The 22,151-nt window shown below is 40.0% G+C and overlaps 1 protein-coding gene across 2 annotated transcripts in view; it reads left to right on the top strand.

Moving 5' to 3' along the window:
• Positions 1-22,151, top strand: part of RALGAPA2 (Ral GTPase activating protein catalytic subunit alpha 2) — a 299,634-nt gene that overhangs the window by 184,503 nt on the left and 92,980 nt on the right. For both annotated transcript variants that reach the window (XM_084624472.1, XM_084624471.1), the window contains 2 exons: positions 2,928-3,086; positions 16,957-17,084. In XM_084624472.1, coding sequence (XP_084480598.1) covers positions 2,928-3,086; positions 16,957-17,084 — 287 coding nt within the window. The remainder of the gene's footprint in view (positions 1-2,927; positions 3,087-16,956; positions 17,085-22,151) is intronic.

Below are 22,151 nucleotides of genomic sequence, written 5' to 3'. Positions count from 1 at the left end.
AATTTTCAAACAGACAGTGCTATTGCCCTTGTTGCCCCATGTGTTTGGAAGGCATTTGGCATAAACATCCACAAAGCTACCTTATTACCCACCTTCAGATCCCCCCTCAAAATTCTCCTTTGCAATGATATCGACAAAAAACCTGACAATGGTTAAGCTGTTGGCGTGGAGAAACCACTGCCTGTCATGCTGACCAATATTGTCTCGTTGTTTCCTTGTACTCCCGTCTGTCTGTATCGATCGGTTGGTTTTCGTCTTGTACGCTAGACTGTAAGTCTCTGGAGGTAGGGACTGTCTTTTTGTTCTGTGTTTGTACAGTACCTAACACAATGTGGTCTATGGCTAGGGCTCCTAGGCACTATTGTAGTACAAATAATAATAATACTGATCAAGGAGATATGTCCTTTTAGAAATATTATGATAAAATGGTCTTTTATGCTTTAAAGGCAATTATCATTCTAATATAAAGCAAGTGTATGTTTCTGGCACATTACTTTGGGCTGTGATTGTGTTATATCTCATAGATGAAGCAGAATGTAGCCTTGCGAGTACTTGGATGGGTAACGTCTCAGAGAACCCTAGGAGCTATAGGAAGTAAGGGTCATGATTCAGTAGGTGTCTGTCTGTCTTCTAAGTGAGTATTAAACTGATGCCAAAAGTGTTGTACTAAGGAGCACTGTGCTGCTGAAGGGAGATATCTTTGAGAAAAGATAAAACCAAGGCGCCAATCATGTGATGATTAAGTATGTCATTGTGGTTTTTGCAAGAGGTAGAGGCGTAAGCCATTGTTTCCTGGCTAAATGACAACTAGCGAAATTACATTCTTTTGGCCTAATTGCTTCCTATTTTGGATGTTTTCTTGCATCTAAGTCCTTCTACAAAATATGGCGTTGCTGATTCAGAATGGCTACTATGTTAACGCTCTAGACGTGGCTGTATTTCAGACATAGGTGGAGCAATCACTGTAATGTTTGTAAAGTATTTTGGGATTCTTCAGAATGAAAAGTGCTGATAAATTTAAGAAATCATTGGTTGAAGAATTCATATGATTAAAAAAGATGTCCCTTTTTTAAAAGGATTTGGTCCTATGTTTTGCTCACTGCTTTCTATACATCTGTATATATTAATCCTCATTTACATTGCATAGCACTTCCAAAAATAATCCCATTGAACTGTTTTCAAAAATTCTACTCAGTGAATACAGGTGGCCTGATTTGAGCCCTTACTGTTGTTCAGCTAGTAAACTAATATATTAACACACCACATTCCCTTCCACATTCCTTTTACCTTTTGTTAGATTAATACAGACTATTTCTGAATAGGTGAAATGTATGTATTAGTGTAGCCCAGGTAGTTTCTTTTTTCAGTAGCAAATTTGCTTCACATCTTGTTTGTGGTCACTCTTATGTTTTATAGTTGAATCTATTTGCTCACTATGGGTGAAATCGTGGGAGTTTTGCTATTCTTCAGTGGAACCAAGATTTCACCGTATATTCTCACAGTACCACCGCTTAATATTGCTAAATATATATATATATATATACACACACACACAATATTCACACATTATGGTTATTTTATCTCAATCATCAGATATCATTACAAAATAATGAAATGCTGGTAGCCATGGGCATGATAGTGAGAAAGTTAATTTACGCTAATCTGTGTTGGTCCAGGAAAAAAATACTTTGTGTAGTGTTTACACATTTCAAACTGAGGAATGAGGGACTGATGATTACTTGTTTTGTAGATAGGATTGAAATGGATTTTTCATTTGTACATATAAATCAGAGAAATAAATTCAGCAACTTTTCTGTGTCAAGTAAAATCAAATAATGAGCTGTGAACTTGAGGTATTGTATGAACAGGTCTTATTTTGCTTTTCCCAAGTATAAATCCCAGGTATTATTAACCTATAATGTCCTAAGCAAAGGTACTGTTAGCATTCTGATCCTCGCAATGTTGTTTTGCAACTTTGATAGAAATCCTTTACTGTTAAAAATTACCATCCAATTCTAGTAGAGTGAAATTCATCACTATACAGAAGGCCAGAACAAGGCCTATGCTTCACTTTAATCACCAGCTTTATCTATTTTAAGGTTTAAATGGAACTTAAGTATTGCACAGGTCTTGTGCTAGCCCACTGCATAGGGGTAAATTTCACCTTTAATAATAGATATAATGTCAAGGTAAAGTGTATAGCAGAAACAGTCTATTGTGGATGCTCAATATGTAATTTTCAAATGACTTTACCTTTGTTAAATCACAAACATTTTTTTCTTCACAAAGAAGAGGCACTACTACTTAATAAGGACTATTTTTCTATGCTACATTTCAACTTTAAACTTCAGACATATTTTACGTTTTTTTAAAAAAGGTACTTTTCTCCCATTCTGTCATATCTCAAAAACTACTTCAGAGATTTTGCTCACATTTTCAAAACACAGTTTGCCTTCTGACAGATATAGCACAGTAAGTGTCAGACCCAAAAGTGAATCTTTCAGGTGTCTGAGAAAATAGGATATGGGAAATCACAATGGAAAGTGTGTTTGCAACCTGAATCATAGTAATTACTATCACTGTGAAAACTATAATATTTTAACTAAATTAAAATGTTCTGCTAATAAACATTTTGATCTAGTAATCCAGATTAGCACAGAAATCTGTATATATACTGTGCATGTACACCTCATGCAAGTTGATAGTTTGATAATTACTTAATTAAACCATTAAATAACAATGTGTTTTGAATGAGGCAAGTTATTTAGTTGCTTTTAATTCCAACAAGCAGAGAAAAAGCAATATTTTAACCTTTTCTGTAATGAAATATTTCTACTGTCAAGCATTGTAATTCAATTTGTAAGCCATGACCCCTCATAAACTGTTGTTATCACTCTGATTAATAAAGAGCCAATTTGCTGTTGCAGCTTCGTCACTTGGGAAATGATGAGGTTCACATCGTCTGGTCTGAGCACACCAGGAACTACCGCAGGGGTATTATACCAACAGATTTTGGAGATGTTTTAATTATTATTTATCCAATGAAGAATCACATGTTTTTCGTAGAGATAATGAAGAAACCAGAGGTATGTTTTAAGCTACTTTATTGTGTCCATCATAAACATTGTTCAAATGGCCAACAATTCTTGTGTAGCTTAAAGGAAACTTTATTCCGAGAATTTAATATGAGTAGAGATTTAAATGGTCAGATATGAAATGAAGAACATATTAATATTACATTAATGCTTAGCATTTGGGGCAACCTTTCAAATTTCTAAAACTGTAGGAGATGAAATATGAAAAAAGATATTTAAAACAATGGCAAAGATCTATTTAAACTAATAAAAGCAAGGGAATTTAGAGTTCAGGCTTTCACTAGGCATTAATTCACCCCATCATGCTTAGCTACTGCAGCACATATGGTATTGTATGTACCCTCAAACAATGTTTGAGACCGCTGCAATAATCTGACTCACTGGGATGATTTAAGGATTGAGTGTGATTCCTCTCACTCGGCATCCTTGTTTTTGTGTGAAATGTCAAACAATTTATATTTGTAAGACTTAATTTAATTTCTTTTCTGTTTTTGTCAACAATTTAAAATAGTATAACTTTTTTCAACTTCCTTATAAATGTGGGTTTAAATCTCAAAGCAAAAGCAACCAGTGTCTAAAAAGTTGTGTAGATAAAGATGGAATATTTATATTTGAAATGCAGAAATTGAGTGTGAGTGAGTGTGTGTGAGTGTAAATTTTGGTTCTAATATATTTGATATGTTAACTTTTCAAGGCAAAATTTATTTTATAAAAGTAATTATAGTCCACAATATCATCTCCTTCATACATAAAGGATGATATTTATCTTGGAGTACAGCCAAGTGCAGAAATGATGCATAAATCCAGTGACACATTTTTCAAGTTGAATATGATGCATCTTTCAGAACTGTGAAAGATACAAGAATTGTACAGTTTAACAATTAGTAATTTGTAAGTATACATTTACAAAAATAAACCTTAGAATTTGCAACTTTTTAAATTATGACCTTTTATTGCTGTTAAACTTTATTTTGGGTATATAAAGAATCTGCAATCCACTTGTCAGGGACTTAAAAGTAGTGAAAATGACATCTTAGAATGCTGAAGTATTATAAATCATATAGCCAACAGTATCTTGTCACGAGTTTCATAAACATTTTTTAGAATTTAGCATTATAAGCTGGTTTGAAAATTGTGTGAATCGATCCAAGAAAAGCTGTCTCTTTTACATATTACTCAAAAAACACCCAAAGGCATAAAGAATAATAGCCAAATGGAAATTTAGTGTTATCCCTACATTTAAAGTACAAACCATTACAATGTAATAAAATTAATCCAGACATTTCCAGGGCAAGTGTGGCTGACCTTTTGTTCACCAGCTACTGACCCCAGGGTGAATGAAAGAGGCTTGCAGAGAGAAATGTCTGTTGTTTGGCTTCAGTCCCTGGTATTTAAATTGCATTCCCTAATCAAATGAAAAGGCTGTCCTCTCTATCAGGTTACAGAATCCATGGTAACATTTGGCCTTTTATATACATAATGTTAGCCTTTTTGTTTGCATCTAAGTAGAGACACCTGGAGCAATGTTAACATTAACCGATTTAGCATTAATAGCTTCATTATATAAGAATTTCTGATCAGCTAGCTGTTACTTTTGTTATATTGCTTCAGCTTGTATTGTTTTCATTTTTATCTCCCTGCTTGGCAACCAGGCAATGATTTGCAAATTTTTTTTGTCTTGATTAATTAAGCAATATAATTATCAGGAACTGTGATGCAGTCTTTGCTCAACAAAGCTTCTGAGAGAAAACAATAGTAAGTCTGTTAGTATGAATGCATTCCACGCGTCACAGATGCATGAGGATATTCTAAACAATGAGACGAAAAGCCGCCTGCAAAAGAGGACAAAGAATGCCATGCAGACTCTACACACTACACATACCGCCAGGGACATACTGTGGGTTCCCTGGGACACAGATGCCTCGTTAGATTGCAGCTAGTCGTCAGAGATTAATTCTCAGCCATTTGGTACTATAATTTACCCATTCCCGAGTCTTTTAACTAGTGCTGCTTACTATAGAACTGAGGTAGTTATACTCAAAAGGTTTCTTTAACTTTGCCTTCTTTTAGTGTGTACAACAACAACAAAAAACCCTATTTTTTCTTAGGTTAGTGATTGTAACGAAGCAGGTGTTTGCAATGTGGGGAATATTAATTTTTGTGTTTCTTGGATAACTTACTTCAGAATTAGTAGTGGTCAAAGAAGGGGTACATTTCTCTCCACATCTGTAAATTTTATCCGACTATAGTTTATTTCTGTTATTATATTTATCTTTCATCCCTCTGACACTTAGGATTCTTTAAGAGGTAATCTTGTTTTGGCTCCTTAAAATAATATCAACTCACATAAAGTACTGAACAGAGAACATTGTAATATATATTCAATTTACTTATTCAACCAAACTCCCTCATTAAGGCAAAAAGATCCACATGGGTGAAAGCTTATGACTGCATGGAGTCCCATTGATTTCAATGGGCCTCAGCATGGGCATTGCGAGTGCACAGGAATTGATAATTCTAGTCTTTTTCTTCATATGGATTTATGGCCCAGTTGTGTATTCCTTGTGCAGCTAACACTCCCATAGAATCAGAGTCCACAATTGGGGATTTATACACCAGTCCTGAAATGTACAGAACACCCTCAACATCCACTGAATTCAGATGGAATTAAGCATTCTCAACAATTCAGAGGATTGGACCCTAAAACTGAAAGCACTTTATGTTATGGATTTAACACATTTTGAGAAGTGCTATAAGTATACCTGGCCATCGATACATACATATTTTTATTAATAATAAAATACTATTAACTCCATATTTTACTGTTTGACCCAGTCTTCCTCACCAAGAAACTCCTCACTTTTGATGAGGCAGAGCGGTAACACAGGCTCACAGCTCTGGATGCCCCAGCACCAGTTACATATTGGCATTCTGAATATTTGTCTTTCATAGCATGCATTCATTAACTGTCATGCAAAGTCAATTCTGTACCTCCCTGTGTTCACATTCTCTGAGTCCATACTGCATTGAAAAAGAGATGTGTGCATAAAGGGTGTTTGTGTATACATGTTGACAGCACCTGTCATCTTTTGTTTATTGTATAAAACCCAGGAATTAAATACTTTTCATACAAACCTTTGCCAGGAACTTCCCTTGACCTCGTCCAAAATTTGTCTACCCCCTTCTTTCTTCTTCAAGGTCCTCCTGAAAATATGCTTCTTTAAAGAGGCCTGTAAACCATAGGCCACCCTTCCACCTGATGTACTGAAAGATATTCAGATAAAAAGTAATCCATACAAAACTATAGAACTGACAGGACAACTTTTTGTTGCTCCCCTTCCTACCACATCCTTGTTTGCATATCATATGTTCTTTGAGTGCTTGCTCATGTCGATTCCATTCTAGGTGTGTGCACGCTCACGTGCACAGTTGTCGGAGACTTTTGCCTTAGCGGTATCCGTATGGCTGGCTGTGGCGCCCCCTTTAGTGCTACGCTAATGCGTCAGTATGTCAGGCGCCGCCAGCCCAACACCCTCTCAGTTCCTTCTCACCACTTGTGGTGGTTGGTCAGAGCACCTCTTTCCCTTGCTTCGCAAGTGATCCGTTTTCTTTTTTTGTCCCGACTCTTTGAACCTCATGTTCCAGCTTTAAATAGTTTGTTTTTTGTAGTAGATTAGTTAGTAAGTAGCTGTTAAGTACTATAGCTAGCCAGTTATGGTCCTGGCGGAGACTTTGCCCCAGGCAGGGCATATCTCAGTCTCCGGGTTTTAAGCCCTGCTCTGACTGCAACAGGCCTATGCCTGTTAGTGACCCGCATGTCAGCTGTCTGAAGTACCTGGTGGAATCCCACATTAAAGAAAAGTGTCACATCTGTAAGAACTTTCATCCCAGGACACAGAAAGAGTGTGACATTCGCTTGCGGCCCCCTTATGGAGGCCGCTCTTCGCCCAGCCTTGGAATGCCCAGCACTTCAGCCTCGGTGCGTAGCGCACCCCTGGCACTGGGCTCTTCCCATCTCCGATTCCCTTCGCCGTTACTCAAGAAGAAGACCAAGAAGAGGGACCCAGTACCGAGCAAGTCGGACCAAGACACATTGGACAAAGGATCCTGCTTGGTCTGCTTGCCTACACGAGAGCCGCAAGCCACCACCAACTCCGGGGAGCGATAGGGGACCCAGACTGATGGCCCAGTGAACGCCTTCTCAGCTCTCAGCGCAAAGAGAGCAAAGAACTCTCCCACTGTGTGCTGCGATAGACCCAGCAAAGGCTCCCTACGAGGGCAAGCCAGCCGTGAAGGCCTCCCAGAAGGCGAGTGAGCGCCACCGGTCTCTGGAGCCAAGGCAGAGCCCTTTGTCATTGTGCCCTTGGTCTCTGCATCAGCCCAGGTCACCAGTTTGCCGCTACTGATCACTGGCACCACGCTCCGGGTCTCCACCTTCATGCCAGGCTTTGGCCCAAGGGAGGCACTGGTTACCTTACAGTTGGCACTGGTCAACTTTGCGCTGACACTAATCGTCACCGAGGTGTTGGAGATGCTCCCCAACATGGTGCCGCTCCCACTACTCCTGCTACCAGTCTGACTATTCGAGACACTGGTCACACAGGCCCTGCCCTGGTCACCAGAGGAGGATTTCTCTGGCATGGAGAGGGAGTTTTATGGTGGGCCAGCGTCATTTCCAGTTCACGGTGCTCCCCGTTGGCTGTTGTGACTGGGCTCCAGAGGTTTCATCCACCGCAGTGATGCTGACCTGGCAGCAGGGCTACTGGCCAGCACAGTGGCCTTACTGGAATAGCTGAGGCATGCTGGTTATGCCGATGGTCCCATCTCACCAGTCCTCGGTCGCCACATCAGACAAACGCCAATCGGCACTGACAGCACCAGTGGCACCATCATGGTGCAGGAAGTGCCAGCAGGAGCTGAGGTGGAAGGACAGATGCCCACCACGAGACCCACTTCTCAGTGGGAGATGATGCCCTGGGCCCTCCCCTGGTGGTTCAGTTGTCATCGTCCTCTCCAGAGGAGGCGGTGGCGGGGCCCTCCTGTGCTAGCCCACCGGACGATTTTAAGGAGCACCAAGCCCTGCTCCGACGGGCAGCCACTAACTTAGGTCTCGAGGCACAAGCGATGTCAGAGCAATCAGATACTTTGCTCAGCGTGCTCTCCACGTCCACCCCTGCATGTGTCATGCTCCCAGTGCACGAAGGGGTCTTGAACATTGCCAAAGCCGTCCTCCATCCCACCCACTTCCACGAGGGCTAAGAAAAAGTATTTTGTCCCTGACAAGGGGTTCGAATACTTAGGTTCCCACCCACCCTGGGGTTGTTGGTCGTGTTGGCGGCCAACAAAAAGGACAAGCAGGGGAATGCTAGTTCCACCCCCAAAAATAAGGAGGCCAAGAGACTAGACCTTTTTGGAAGAAAAATTTATTCCACAACCAGTCTACAATTCTAGGTCGCAAATGACCAGGCACTTTTGGGACGTTATAATTTTAACCTGTGGGACTCTCTCCACAAGTTTAAGGACTCCATGCCTCAGGAGGTGGCCCAAGAGTTCAGGGCCCTTGTGGAAGAAGGTACCGCAGTGGCTTTGTATTCCCTGTAGATGGCCTGGGATGCGGCCGATTCGGCAGCCAGGGTGGTCACCTCAGCAGTTCTCATGAGGCGCAGATCCTGGCTTCAGACCACCGGCCTATCCCAGGAGATGAAGTCCTCCTTTCAAGATCTCCCTTTTGAAGGAGTTAGGCTGTTTTCAGATCAGATGGGTGCAAGGCTGCACGATCTGAAGGACACTCGGGCCACCCTCCGCTCCCTGGGGATGCATACACCTCAGTCTGCAAGGAAGCCATTCCAGCCACCCCTGCCGCCAAGGCCTTGGCAGCCTTGGCAGGGATCTACGAGGAGAAGGGACACTGGGTTCAGTTGCCGCAGCCCTTCCTCCTCCTGTTCACCTGTGCAACCTGGCCTGGTGAAATACCATGGGGGCCAGAAGCAGGTGTTTTGAGGGTGCGCTTGAGAGCGACACCTCAGTCACCTCCCCAGATCTTCCTCACCCTTTCCTCAATGTCTCCGTCCCTACCGTTTGGCCTGGTTGCTGGGCTACAGTTTTCAGCAACCCCCTTTCCCAGTCCCTCTTCAGGGACCCTTCTCACAAGCAATTCCTTGTTCAGGAGGTGAACCACCTCCTACAACTATGCGGGAGGAGGTCCCTCAGGAAATGAAGGGAAAGGGTTTCTACTCCCTCTATTTCCTGATCTCAAAAGCAAAAGGGGATCTATGACCAATTCTGGGTCTGCGACAACTCAACAAGTATCTCAAGAAGTTGAAGTTTTGCATGGTATCCCTGGCCTCCAACATCCCCTCCCTGGATTCAGCAGACTGATATGCCGCTCTTGACTTGAAAGTCGTTTATTTCCATATCTCTATCTTCCAAGGATGCAGACGGTTCCTCTGTTTTATGGTGGGCCAGCACCATTTCCAGTTCACAGTGCTCCCCATTGGCTTCTCCTTGGCCCGCAGGCCTTTACAAAATGTATGGTCCCCCTAACCACTTACCTGAGGCATTGGGGGCAGAGCGTGGTCCAGATCTATCCTTATCTTGACAATTGGCTCATCAAGGGCAGATTGTGAGATCAAGTGCAGAGCAGTCTCAGTCTGGTGGGGTCCACATGCCGTGACCTGGGTCTGTTAGCGAACGAAAAGAAATCAACCCTCGTACCAGTGAAGCGGATAGAGTTTATCAGGGTGGTTCTCAATTCCACACGGGCCAGGGCTTTCCTTCCGGAGACCTGTTTCTGAGCCATGTCCGATGTAATTTCCCGTGTGAGAGGCCCACCCGCTCAGCACCACCCGCACTTGCCTAAAACTGCTAGGCCACATGGTTGCTTGTATTTATGTGGTCCGTCATGCCCAGCTTCACCTCCGGCCACTACAGGCATGGTTGGAGTCAGTCTACATCCCCAGAAAATTTCATCTTGGATCACTGCCTGCATCCAATTCTGCTATGATCAGGCAAAGGTGCCTCCACCAGCGATCGTAACCGCCCACTCATCTAGAGCACAAGCCTCAGTGGTGGCCTTCCTGGCCCATGTGCCAGTTTCTGATATCTGCAGGGCTGCCACCCGGTCATCCGTCCATACATTCATGTCTCACCATGCACTTACCCAGCAATCCTGAGACAACGCTGGCTTAGGTAGAGCAGTGCTGCAAGACTGTGAACTCTGAGCCCACCTCTGTTTCTTCTACTTGTGAGTCACCTAGAATGGAATCAACATGAGCAAGCACTTGAAGAAAAAAAAACACGGTTATCTACCTTTTGAGATGTGTTGCTCATGTCCATTGCATTACCCACCCTCCTGCCCCTCTGTCGGAGTTGCTGGCAAGAGGGAACTGAGAGGGTGTAGGGCCAGCGACGCCTGACATACGGATGCATGAGCATGGCACTCAGGAGGGTGCCGCAGTCAGCCCTATGGATGCCGCTAAGGCAAAAGTCTCTGACAACTGTGCACGTGGGTGCGCGCACACCTAGAATGGAATGGACATGAGCAACACATCTTGAAGAAAAACAGTTACAAAAAGTAGGTAACCGTTTTTTATGGAACCTATCCTTATGCAGATGAGTAGATTTATGGTAATACTTATATGAGTAAAATTACTTGCACATGTTGGCAGGATTGAGCCCTTACTTTGTAAGCTGTTCAGGGCAGGAACCTTATCCTCACATTTATCCATAAATATCTATGATACTGCTAGAGTTATACAAATAATAATAAAAATCTCTTCTGTGGTACAAAGTAAGAATAGTTGCGGTTTTCAGAATTCTGCTTTCCTTCTAAATTGTGTATTGTTCGGAAAAACATTTTACATTAGCTCAGAAGGTGATTTAATGGCATACTTCTCTTGAATACTAAGAAAATACAATCATGGATGGAAAAATACATGCTTTTTTCTCTTTAGGTATATAATATTGAAATAGATTTGTGTGTCAGAATCTAGCATTTCTGATGAAAATGGCTCAGTTTTGAAACATTTAATGTTTTGACATTTGTTAATGATTACCTATTGAATTTCAGAAAATGGCATGATAAATTTAGTAACTTGTTGTATGATGCTGCCTTAAGACAACCCAACACATTTCCAAGATTTTAAATCATTTTCTTTAACCTTACCAGCAATGACTGATATTCAATAAGAATATTTGACTATTACTTTCATTTTATAATTCCAGTGATTTACATTATGAACTTTTTTGTTTGTTTATGTGGATATTAAAACCTCTGTAAAATTAACTGTTAATACGTTGACTAATACATATCAGTTTCTGGGCATTTACGTTCATAACTCACTTGAAAATGTGTGTGTGGTCTGCATATGTTGTTTATAAGTGTGTACCCTCGTTATTCACACCTGGCATACAAAATTAACAGGTCTGACTCGCTGCTCCCTGTCTCAGTACTTTTAAAAATGTTCTTCCTTTCATAGATCTTCAAATGAATTTATATTTACAAATGTTTTGGTCTTAGCAATTCTTAATTTAAAAACAAAGTCAGCATAAAACTTGATGCTGTAGAACGTCTGTGGCATAGATGGTTTGTTTTGTTTTTTCCAGCTGGGAATCTACTAAATCTTGCATATAGAAATAGATGAAGGCTCCAAATGTTAAACTGCATGTTCTGAAAATGATCCAAAATTAGTCAAATTATGGAAATATTTTATATTAATTTTTTTTCTGGTTTTAATAATTATTTTAAGTAAAGGAATGACATTAACAAGAACTGTGTGAAAAGACAGCTGTCATTTGCAGATGTTATATTAAAATCAAATTTCTTCTGTGATTCATTGCCACTTCTAATTAGAGGGATTCCCCTGATGCAGGGGATTTATATTATTCCTTTTGTCCGTTTATTGAATGACTGTCACAGTCACCCACAAAGCGGTTACAGAAGAATAATAGAGGGTATTTATTTATGTGATAAGCCCCAGTACAGATGGAAAAAATCCATAGATTAAATTTTGATAATTACTACTAGTTCCATTTAGTTTCTTTTTCATTTAGATTTTTGTGGTCGAGAAATTAGTTCATGGTTGACTTATTCTGAAAATCAGTATCTATTATACATTTTTAATATTCTTAAGATTTTTCATTTTTCTTTTAACCATCCATATTCATTTTACTTATGTGTATTTCCACACATTTTTCCACTTTATAAATAATTTGGGCTTCTCCGTGTGTTGTGCTTATTCTAGCATTTACTTGTGATGGTCAGAGGTACTGAGAGTACTGCAAGTTGTCGACCTACATTTACGTGATCAGTTCCTTAGGTAGAGATTCTAAACCAATGAGAGGTGTTGCAGTTCTAACTCATGTAATAGGGCAAGCCTGTCAGCATCTTGCCTAGATGTATCTATAAGATACTGTTTTTAAGATGGGGTTTTTTGGTTTGTTTTTGCTATTAACTGGCCCTTTGCTTAGAAGCTAATTACCTTGGGCCAGATCATTCTTTTCCCTTATTTAACTCCCCGGGGGGGGGGGGGGCTGTACAGGGGAAGGGAACCCTATGTGGGGTTCCACTTGTAAGATTCAGCATAGATAGATATCTAGCTTGAATATCATAAAGTAATATCTACCAGAAGCACACTGCCGCCTTCAAGTTCATAGGTGAACTCTGCAGTGATACAGAATATAAAAACTAAGCACATTTTAAGTCTTAAAAAGCTTATGAAAATATTTGTTTACATATTAGATTTGCTGAGGATAGCTATGTAGAGTTTAACTTCTAAGCTAAATGTATCTAATACTGTCTTGGTTTCTATATTGAAGCTATCACAGTAGTATCTGCATGGTGAGAATAGGGGCTAAGTTAGGGTTGGTTGGTTGGGTGCTCTTGATTGAATTTGTGGTGTCTATCTAGTGGCTGAGAGCTGGGGTGGTTGTTTGTTTTTTTTTTAAGATGTAAATTATTTTAAAGCATCTTTGAAGATACAGCTACATATTTTCAATATCATTCAGTTGTCATAGGCTTTTTAGTAATGTATTTTCCTTACATTTTTATGAATTAATTTAAAACAGCCCTGGCCTTGAAGAACTAACAATCATCACAGCAGACTTTGCAGAGCTAATGTTTCTAAGCTTTGCAGAACTTAGAAGCTCTACAACAATGGCTATGTGGGTCTATGGCCCTTTCCTGATGTGGCTCGGTCTCTCTCCATTCATCTGCACACTAGACCCCCTTGGGGCTCCATGTCTCTCATTTTTCCTCTTCTGCCTTCCTGGACCCCTTGTCCCTACTCCATTCCTGAGCTTAGGAAGCCCACAACCTGTGGGCAATGAGCACCATGTTCCAGAGCTGGTAGACCTTTTAAGGACTTCAATGTTTATGAACACTGCATGCAATAACTAGGGTCCCAATGTGCAGTTGAGGGTGCAGGATTGTGGCCTAGATATGAACCCAGAAATCTACCCTAATGTATTTTTAAATACCAATCCTCATTTAGGCCAACAGAATAAAACAAATTTGGAGATTCTAGTTCAAATCATTTTTTAAAAAATAACAAGCCAACCCCCCCCCCCCCACCTCCCAAACAGTGGAAAGTTTCCAAGTAGAAACTCAATTTCTAAGCTCTCATGACAACACTGTCTGGTTTGCCTGCTCCCCCCTACCCCCCACAGCTTTCCAGAAAATTTCTTGACTGGCATCAGATCACAGGTGGATAATATCTAATGAATTTATTCAGTTTTAATAAATGTAAGGACCTGTTAAAATTTGGCTTAATAGAAGCTAACTCCTACCTTATAGAAAAAATCATGTATATACTACCCTAAATAGCAGAGATGTTCCCTGCCATGAAGAATTTACAGTCTAAAAGAGACATAATATGTACAGTATTTATTATTAGTATATTGCCTTTGGAACCTGATCCTCCATCCATATCTTAAATCCCTAAATTAGACAGTAAGGCTCTTGAGGACATCGTCACCTAAAGTCTCCAGCACAAAACTCTTTAAGGAAGTAATTACAGTTATGTCTTTAGAATCCCTTTGAGAGATATACTGGATTACTTCACTTTTTATTAGGGCTGTTGATTAATTGCAGTTAACTCACGCAATTAACTCAAAAAATTAATCGTGATTAATTGCACTGTTAAACAATAGAATACCAACTGAAATTTATTAAATATTTTGGATGTTTTTCTATATTTTCAAATATATCTATTTCAATTACAATACAGAATACAAAGTGTACAGTGCTCACTTTATATTATTTTTATTACAAAAATTTGCACTGTAAAAATGATAAAAAGAAATAGTATTTTTCAATTCACCTCATATAAGGACTGTAGTGCAATCTCTTTATCAGGAAAGTGCAACTTACATATGGAGGGTTTTTTTTGTTACATAACTGCACTCAAAAACAAAACAACGTAAAACTTTAGAGCATACAAGTCCACTCAGTCCTACTTCTTGTTCAGCCAATTGGTAAGAGAAATAAGTTTGTTTACATTTACGGGAGATAATGCTGCCTACTTCTTAATTACAATGTCACCTGAAAGTGAGAATAGGTGTTCGCATGGCATTGTTGTAGCTGATGTTTCAAGATATTTACATGCCGGATGTGCTAAAGATTCATATGCCTCTTCATGCTTCGGCCATCGTTCCAGAGGACATGCTTCCATGCTGATGATGCTTGTTAAAAAAATAATGCGTTAATTAAATTAGTGACTGAACTCCTTGGGGGGAGAATTGCATGTCTCCTGCTCAGTTTTACCCACATTCTGCCATATATTTCATGTTATAGCAGTCTTGGATGATGACCAGCACATGTTGTTCGTTTTTAAGAATACTTTCACTGCAAATTTGACAAAATGCAAAGAAGATACCAATGTGAATTTTCCAAAGATAGCTACAGTGCTGGACCCAAGATTTAAGAATCTGAAGTGCCTTCCAAAATCTGAGAAGGATGAGGTGTGGAGCATGCTTTCAGAAGTCTTAAAAGATCAACACTGTCATGCAGAAACTACAGAACCCAAACCACCAAAAAAAGAAAATCAACTTTCTGCTGGTGGCATTTGGCTCATGATGATGAAAATGAACATGCATCTTTCTACATTGCTTTGGATGGTTATCAAGCAGAACCTGTCATCAGCATGGATGCATGTCCCCTGGAATGGTGGTTGAAGCATGAACGGACATATGAATCTTCAGTGCATCTGGCACGTAAATATCTTGTGACACTAACTACAACAGTGTCATGCAAACACCTGTTCTCACTTTCAGGTGACATTGTAAACAAGAAGCAGGCAGCATTATCTTTTGCAAATGTAAACAAACTTGTATGAGCAATTGGCTGAACAAGAAGTAGGACTGATTGGACTTGTAGGCTCTAAAGTTTTATGCTATTTTATTTTTAAATGCAGGGGTTTTTTGTACATAATTCTACATTTGTAAGTTCAACTTTCATGATAAAGAGATTGCACTACAGTATTTGTATTAGGTGAATTGAAAAATACTATTTCTTTTGTTTTTTACAGTGCAAATATTTGTAATAAAAAATAAAGTGAGCACTGTACACTTTGTATTTTGTGTTGTAATTGAAATCATTATATTTGACAATGTAGAAAACGTCCAAAAGTATTTAAATAAACGGTGTTCTGTTATTGTTTAACAGTGCGATTAATCGTGTGATTAATCGTGATTAATTTTTTTAATCCCTTGACAGCCCTATTTTTTATACTTAGCTCAATCCAGTCTTTCACTCAAGTTTACCTACCACCTGTACCAGATTCTTGACCTCTTTGGGGATTTTCTCTTTTCTTGCATCCCATGGAGACTTCAGTTTTACTTGTTACCTTTTCGTTAAGCTATATTTTTCCTTGTGTGACTGTTCTTCAGGGAGCTAGACAGGAAGCCATTCCAAACTCATGACTACACCCCAATGCTATGGTTTATGAGAATAAACCTAAAGACTCACTTTATTCAAAACAGGTTATGGATGTCTAAGTATCTAAGTTACTTCCACATTATATCTTAATGCTACTTTTATATATAAATGCAAATACTGACAGCTGCCAACAAATGTTTCTGTTCTTACTTTAATCTGTGCTACAGTTTAAGCTATAGCTTTGTGCTCAAGCAAAAATTACAATCTGAGGAGAAAAATCTGTGACCAAAAAACCTGCTTTGCAGTACTTACCAAAGCTAAATTCTACTGAGTATGATTGACTTACCTTTCTTCTGATTGTAGCCCAAGTGATGGGATGGAGGAGAGACTACAACCCTAATATGCATGCAGTAGGAACTAATCAATTTTTTTATGTCTGTAATCAGCCTGTGAAAAACTATTTAGCAGTATCTTCCTGGTCTCCAAGAGAGATGGGAACTGATGGTATTTGTGAAGAATATCCAGTGGCAAAACTTTAGGTATACAAATATTTAGCTGAGAGCACAATGCCAGATCTCAACAAATGTATGTTTTCTTGAAAACAAAATATCGCCATGAATGTCTTACTAGAAGATTATTTGGTACGTATAATAACATGCTTATTTTGTTTCTGTCAGAAATAGTGGAGCAGGCTCATTATAAAGAGATAATGTGTTGGATATTTTTCATTTTTGTAATCTTCCCTTCCAAAACCTCATTGATCCCTATTTGTGTATTGCAGAATTTAATATAATGTCCTCGGAATAGATTTTCAAAGGCACAAAGGTAAGTTAGGTGCCCTACTCCTTTGGAAAGTCAATGGGGATTGAGTACCTAGTTTCTATTTGTGCCTTTGAAAATCTCCCTCCACCCCCAGTTATACCATCAATTTAAGACTGGAGAATGCTGCATCTGAAAATACTATTACTTCTATTTTTTGGATTGCAGGTGCCATTTTTTGGTCCTCTGTTTGATGGAGCAATAGTGACTGCAAAACTGCTGCCAAGCCTTATATGTGCCACATGCATCAATGCCAGCAGGGCTGTGAAATCTCTCATACCCCTCTACCAGAGCTTGTATCCTTTCCTTCTGTGCATTTTATGCAATTTGAATGTAGGAATCATAAGTACAAATATTCTTCTGGTAGAGGTAAGTGCGAATGAGATCTCTTCACTTGGACTTATACTAAGAACTGTGCATCGGGAAAATGTCAAAGCTTTCTTCATATCAAGCAGGAGGTTTTTAGACTCATTCTTGCTGAGCTTTAATCTGATATGGTATGCTTTAAAAATAAAGGATAACAATACAAGCATTTTTGGACTTTCCTGTTAATTGCAGAGTCAACAGGTATACTGTTAGATGTAATGGTGCTTTAAAATTTAAGAGGGATTATTTGCAAATTTCTGAAGCACAGAGAAAATAGTTGTTTATATTAGCTTAATATTTACAAAAGGAGCCCAGTTCTACTCCCTTATGTAATAATGCAAGTATTTCCACAGTCTTCTTTGGGAATCTTCACATCACTAAGATAGGTAGCATTTGGCCAATGGTATTGATATTTATCAGTCTTTATCTCCATTTTTCATTTTACCCACATTGCATCATAGAATTTTGAGAACACATTCTTCCAGCAGTAGTTATAGGTAACTGAAAGGCATGCTTCAATATTGTAGAATTGTGTAGTGTGAATTATTATTCTTGCGTGGTATGCAGGCTAATCGCATAAAATCACTCATTACTTGACATTCTGGTTTTCTTTTCTCTTAATGCCACTAATGTTATAAAATTACTCTAGCGTGCTTCATTAACCACATTGCTAACAGTCCCATATGTTTCTATGGATCAGCACTCATCTTATTTCAGTTTATTTTGGAGGCTTTTAATTTGGGGGCTTTTGAATTATGTAATGAGGGATGCCTCGCTTGATTTTCCTGAGATGAAACAACTGGAATGCTCAATCTTTGTGATGAAGAAAAGATGGCTTTGTTAGAGTTTATCAGAGGCATGCACATTTTAGGTTCGATTTTTCTAGTTACTATGGCTATGTAAGAAATTGTAATTTTTGTAGAAGAGCTAAATTTGATTAATTGTGTTGGTGGAAAGCTTCAGAAATGAAGATTTGTATAAGAATCAAAGACACTAAATAACATTTTATTATCTTTTTTGTTTTTCCTCTTCAGTTTAAACCAGGTGAAGTTGTTTGGAGTTGCACAGGCAAGCCCACACGCTACCTTAGTTATAAGATTATGTCAGTACTTAAAAGCAGACTCAAAACTCGCTAGCTTTTTCACTTTTGTGTCATGAGTGGGTAATTCAGCTAAGTACTACTGTCAAAGTAGTTCCCTCTGTCTGTAACCTTGACTGTATGAGCAGATGTGTTAAGCTGTGTTTGACAATAAAACAATCAGTCTAGTATTGCTGGTAACCGGAATACAGTAACAGAGATTATAAGAGTGAAAAACATGCCATTACCTCTAAGGGAAAAATGATCTTTGACACAGTAGGAAAACAGAAGATATGATTTGATGTAATGTTCATCCTTGCCCTTTGTTCCTCCTAGATTTTCCTGTAATAACTTCCTCAGCAGGCTAAGTAGAATCTGTCAAGTTTAGCCTTTATCTAGTGGTCACTGTTCTTTCTCAGTGGCGAGGGCTAGCTCAACTGCCATCTGCTTATTTTTTTCCCTAGTGGGCAATCAGTAGACTTTTTTCAACGTCTAGAGGGCTGAAAACTGGAAGTTTGCCACTTGCTATGGTTACAATTCCCAAGTTAACCAATGATTTTAAAATCAAATCATGGTCATTGGATATCAGGTCCAAAACCTATTTCTCTAAAGCTGAGCTCCTTCACCTAAAACAATGATACATAGCAAGTATAAATACTGTAGCATTTTCTAGCTTCAGAGCACTGTATACATATTAAAACACATATCTTAACAGTTTATGCTTGTGTGTCAGAGTCTGTGGCATAGGCAGTGATATACATATATGTGTGCATGCGCGCACCCAGAGGCTTGGATTAATTTTAAAGAAAGAGCTCAGGTCTGATACAGTTACCTGATGAGAACCACTTGACTAATCCCTAGCACTCGAGCATATATATATATGTGTGTGTTTGTGTGTGTATCTAACTGTGTGTGTGTGTGTGTGTAATAGCATTTGAGGGTGATATGCTGGAGCCTGAGGGTGACTGTGTTAAGAAGAAAAGTTTTATTTTATATAAATGAATATATCCATACAAGAATACTAGGGATAAATAAACTGGTTTTCATAAGGAACTATATCATTCAGATGTTTTCTCCAAAACAAACCATATTTAAGGTTCCTATTAAGGTAACAGTACCCCATAAACAGGCCCCCAGTTCCTTCACTGTCACAGCTCCATCCACTTAATGTGCAGAGAGATCATAGTGACTTTCATCTCCCATAGGCCTTAAGGCTCTCTAGAGTCTCTCCACACACCATAGGCATTTGGTTTTCACCAGCCTGCTATGACCCAACATTCGCCAGGCCTCTTTCTCTCTCTACTTAAATGCAACACACACACAGACTAGGTATGATACATGCCACTGTACCCTTCTGGGGCCATTGTGAGGTCTAGCAGCATCATTACTTTGCACATGTGCACTTTGGCATCAAACCATACTGTGCATATGGTAATGTGATGTGAATGGAAAGTAGAAATACTGGAGCCTGACAAAGGCAGCTGGACCTCACAACAGGTAATGTAGTGGGGAGGTGACATCAGAGAAGGGAAAAAGCTGAAGTAGGGTGGAAAGTCCTAAGCAACTTTTATTGGATGTGAGAGAGAATAAAGATTCACCTTTAAGCACAAAGTAAAGGTTTGGTAACTTTCTTAAGGGGACAGAACATTTTGTTGGAAACCCCTGCCAGAGGGAGTTTGTTGAAACAGGTGATTGCTGGTGGGGAAAACAAGATAGAACAGAGCACTCTAGGGACCTGAGGATCTGTCATGGGATGAGAAGGCAGGTGTTTGGCTTCAGCCTGTTAGGTGGAGGAATCTGTCAGGCTATTGTTTGGAAATAGGAAAGGAATGGAGGGGGATTGACAGGATAGGCTCAATAAGTTCATATATACAACTATAATTTTCCATGCACACACATGCTCATAAAATGCTTAAACCAAAAGGGAGAAACTTCAGGAATTAGTAATATAATGAAATGCTCAATATGTATACGTTTCCATAGTTTTCATATGTTGTATTTTGGTGATATCCAACCTTGGCGTTTTGAGAGTGACTATGTTAAGAAGAAAATTTTTATTTGATTACTAACTAAACATGTTCCTTGAGCAGCGCCCTGTGATTTTTAAACAGAAGTACTTGAATAAGGTAGTGATTGAGTTATAAGATCTGAGAAGATCAATGTCCTCTTTTCTTCTAAAAAGGGAAAGGATAATTATCCTGGTAATTATCTCCCAGCGATTCCTTGTGAAAAAAGAATTGCTCCAAACCCCAGTAAAATAATAGGAGAAATACTGAGAAAAAGTTTCTAAGCATCTACAGGTTAATAGAATCATGAGTTAGTCATGAACACATATTGCCAGGTACATTTATTTCCATTTTTGACAAAATTACAAAAAACAGTAGTTTCAATAAGTGTACAGTGTTAAAATATTATTGAAGCTTTTCTGATGTCTCAGGAAAGCTTACTCTCAGCATTTAATGAGATTTTCCTAGGTATGGACAGCGCCACATAGACTGGAAATGAGCTGAAGAACCATAACCAAATTGTAATGATAAACAGAAATGTGTTGAGTTTCAGGGACGATGTCTAGCAGGTGCTGAAGTTTATGTCCCGTCTCATTTACATCCTTGTTTAGGGCCTGATTTTTACAATGCTTATGCATGCTGAGTAACTAGTCCCACTTAATGGGACTCCGATCATGAGTAAGTGCTACTTGGCGTGAGTTGCAGAATTAGGCCCTAAGATCATAAATTCTTAGGGGTTCAGTTTTTTAAAATGACAAAAAGAAATGGGTTAGTTAGCATTTAATAAAATTTTTCAGATGATAAAAACTGCACAAGTTCTAAACTTAAATGAGGAAAAAGAAAACTTTGAAAAAACACTTGTTAGGAAATCTGGAGTGAACGTAGGCACGGAAAGAAGGGATGTAGGGGGTGCCTCAGCACCCCAGGTTCTGTGTCTGGCGTCCTGGCCACCAGCCCCGCTACAGCCTGGGGGCTCCACTGCAGGCCACAGGGTCCCATCTGACCGCCGATCCCATGCCCGGGGGATCCACTGGCCGCCAGATCGCATGCAGGGTCTTGCCTTGCTGCCGGGGCTCTGCTGCCAGCCCTATGCCTGGGACTCTGACCTGCCCCTAGCTGTGGCCCCGTCCCCCCTCCCAGAGCCATGGCCCTGCTCCCGGTCCCAGCTCTAGGGGCTGGAGCTAGAGGGGTGCAGGTCAGCACTCCCACTCCAAAAACTCTTCCAGCGCCACTGGGAGTGAAATAATTAAAAAAAAATATATTCAATGGAAAGGGTAAACCCAGAAAGCAATAACGCTGAAAGAATTAAGATTGAGACTGGACAGCAAAATAAACATGACTTTGCACTGGGGATATGATACCAAAAAAGTTGTTGCAGCTTTAGGGTACGTATGTATAAAAGAAGTGCATCTCATGGATAGGATTGCCAACCTTCTAATTTCTAAAAACTGAACACCGCAGCAGGAGAGCTGGAACCTCCTCTCGCCCTACCTCTTCCCCCGAGGCCCTGCCCTCATCCCGCCTGGCTCTCCCCCCCAACCCCTTCCTCCTTACTTGGTCCTGTCCACTTATCTCCTCTCCCCCATCCACCACCACCAGCAGCAGCAGCAGCGCTCCCTCTGCTTCGGGGCTAGGACTGGGCAGGCAGGCTCCCGAGCTGCAGGTAGGAGGCAGCCCCCACTGAGCAGGGGCTGGCATGGGTTGATGACCCAGAGCCTCCTCCCTTGGCCCCCCCACCCATGGCAACTGGACTTTTGGTATCCGGTCAGTACATGTGACTGGCCACTGTACAGGTCTCCTTTCAACCGGACTTTCTGGCTGAAAACCAGAGACCTGGCGTTCCCATTCTCGTTAAAGTACAAGCCATTAAAAAGTCAACATTTGTCAACCATTACCACAAAATTACCAAAGAT

The sequence above is a fragment of the Lepidochelys olivacea genome (assembly GCF_965140295.1).
Source record: "Lepidochelys olivacea isolate rLepOli2 genome assembly, chromosome: 3".
In the NCBI taxonomy this organism is placed as follows: domain Eukaryota; kingdom Metazoa; phylum Chordata; order Testudines; family Cheloniidae; genus Lepidochelys; species Lepidochelys olivacea.
The sequence above is the reverse complement of the archived record's forward strand: the minus strand, read 5'-3'. Positions and strand labels throughout refer to the sequence as shown.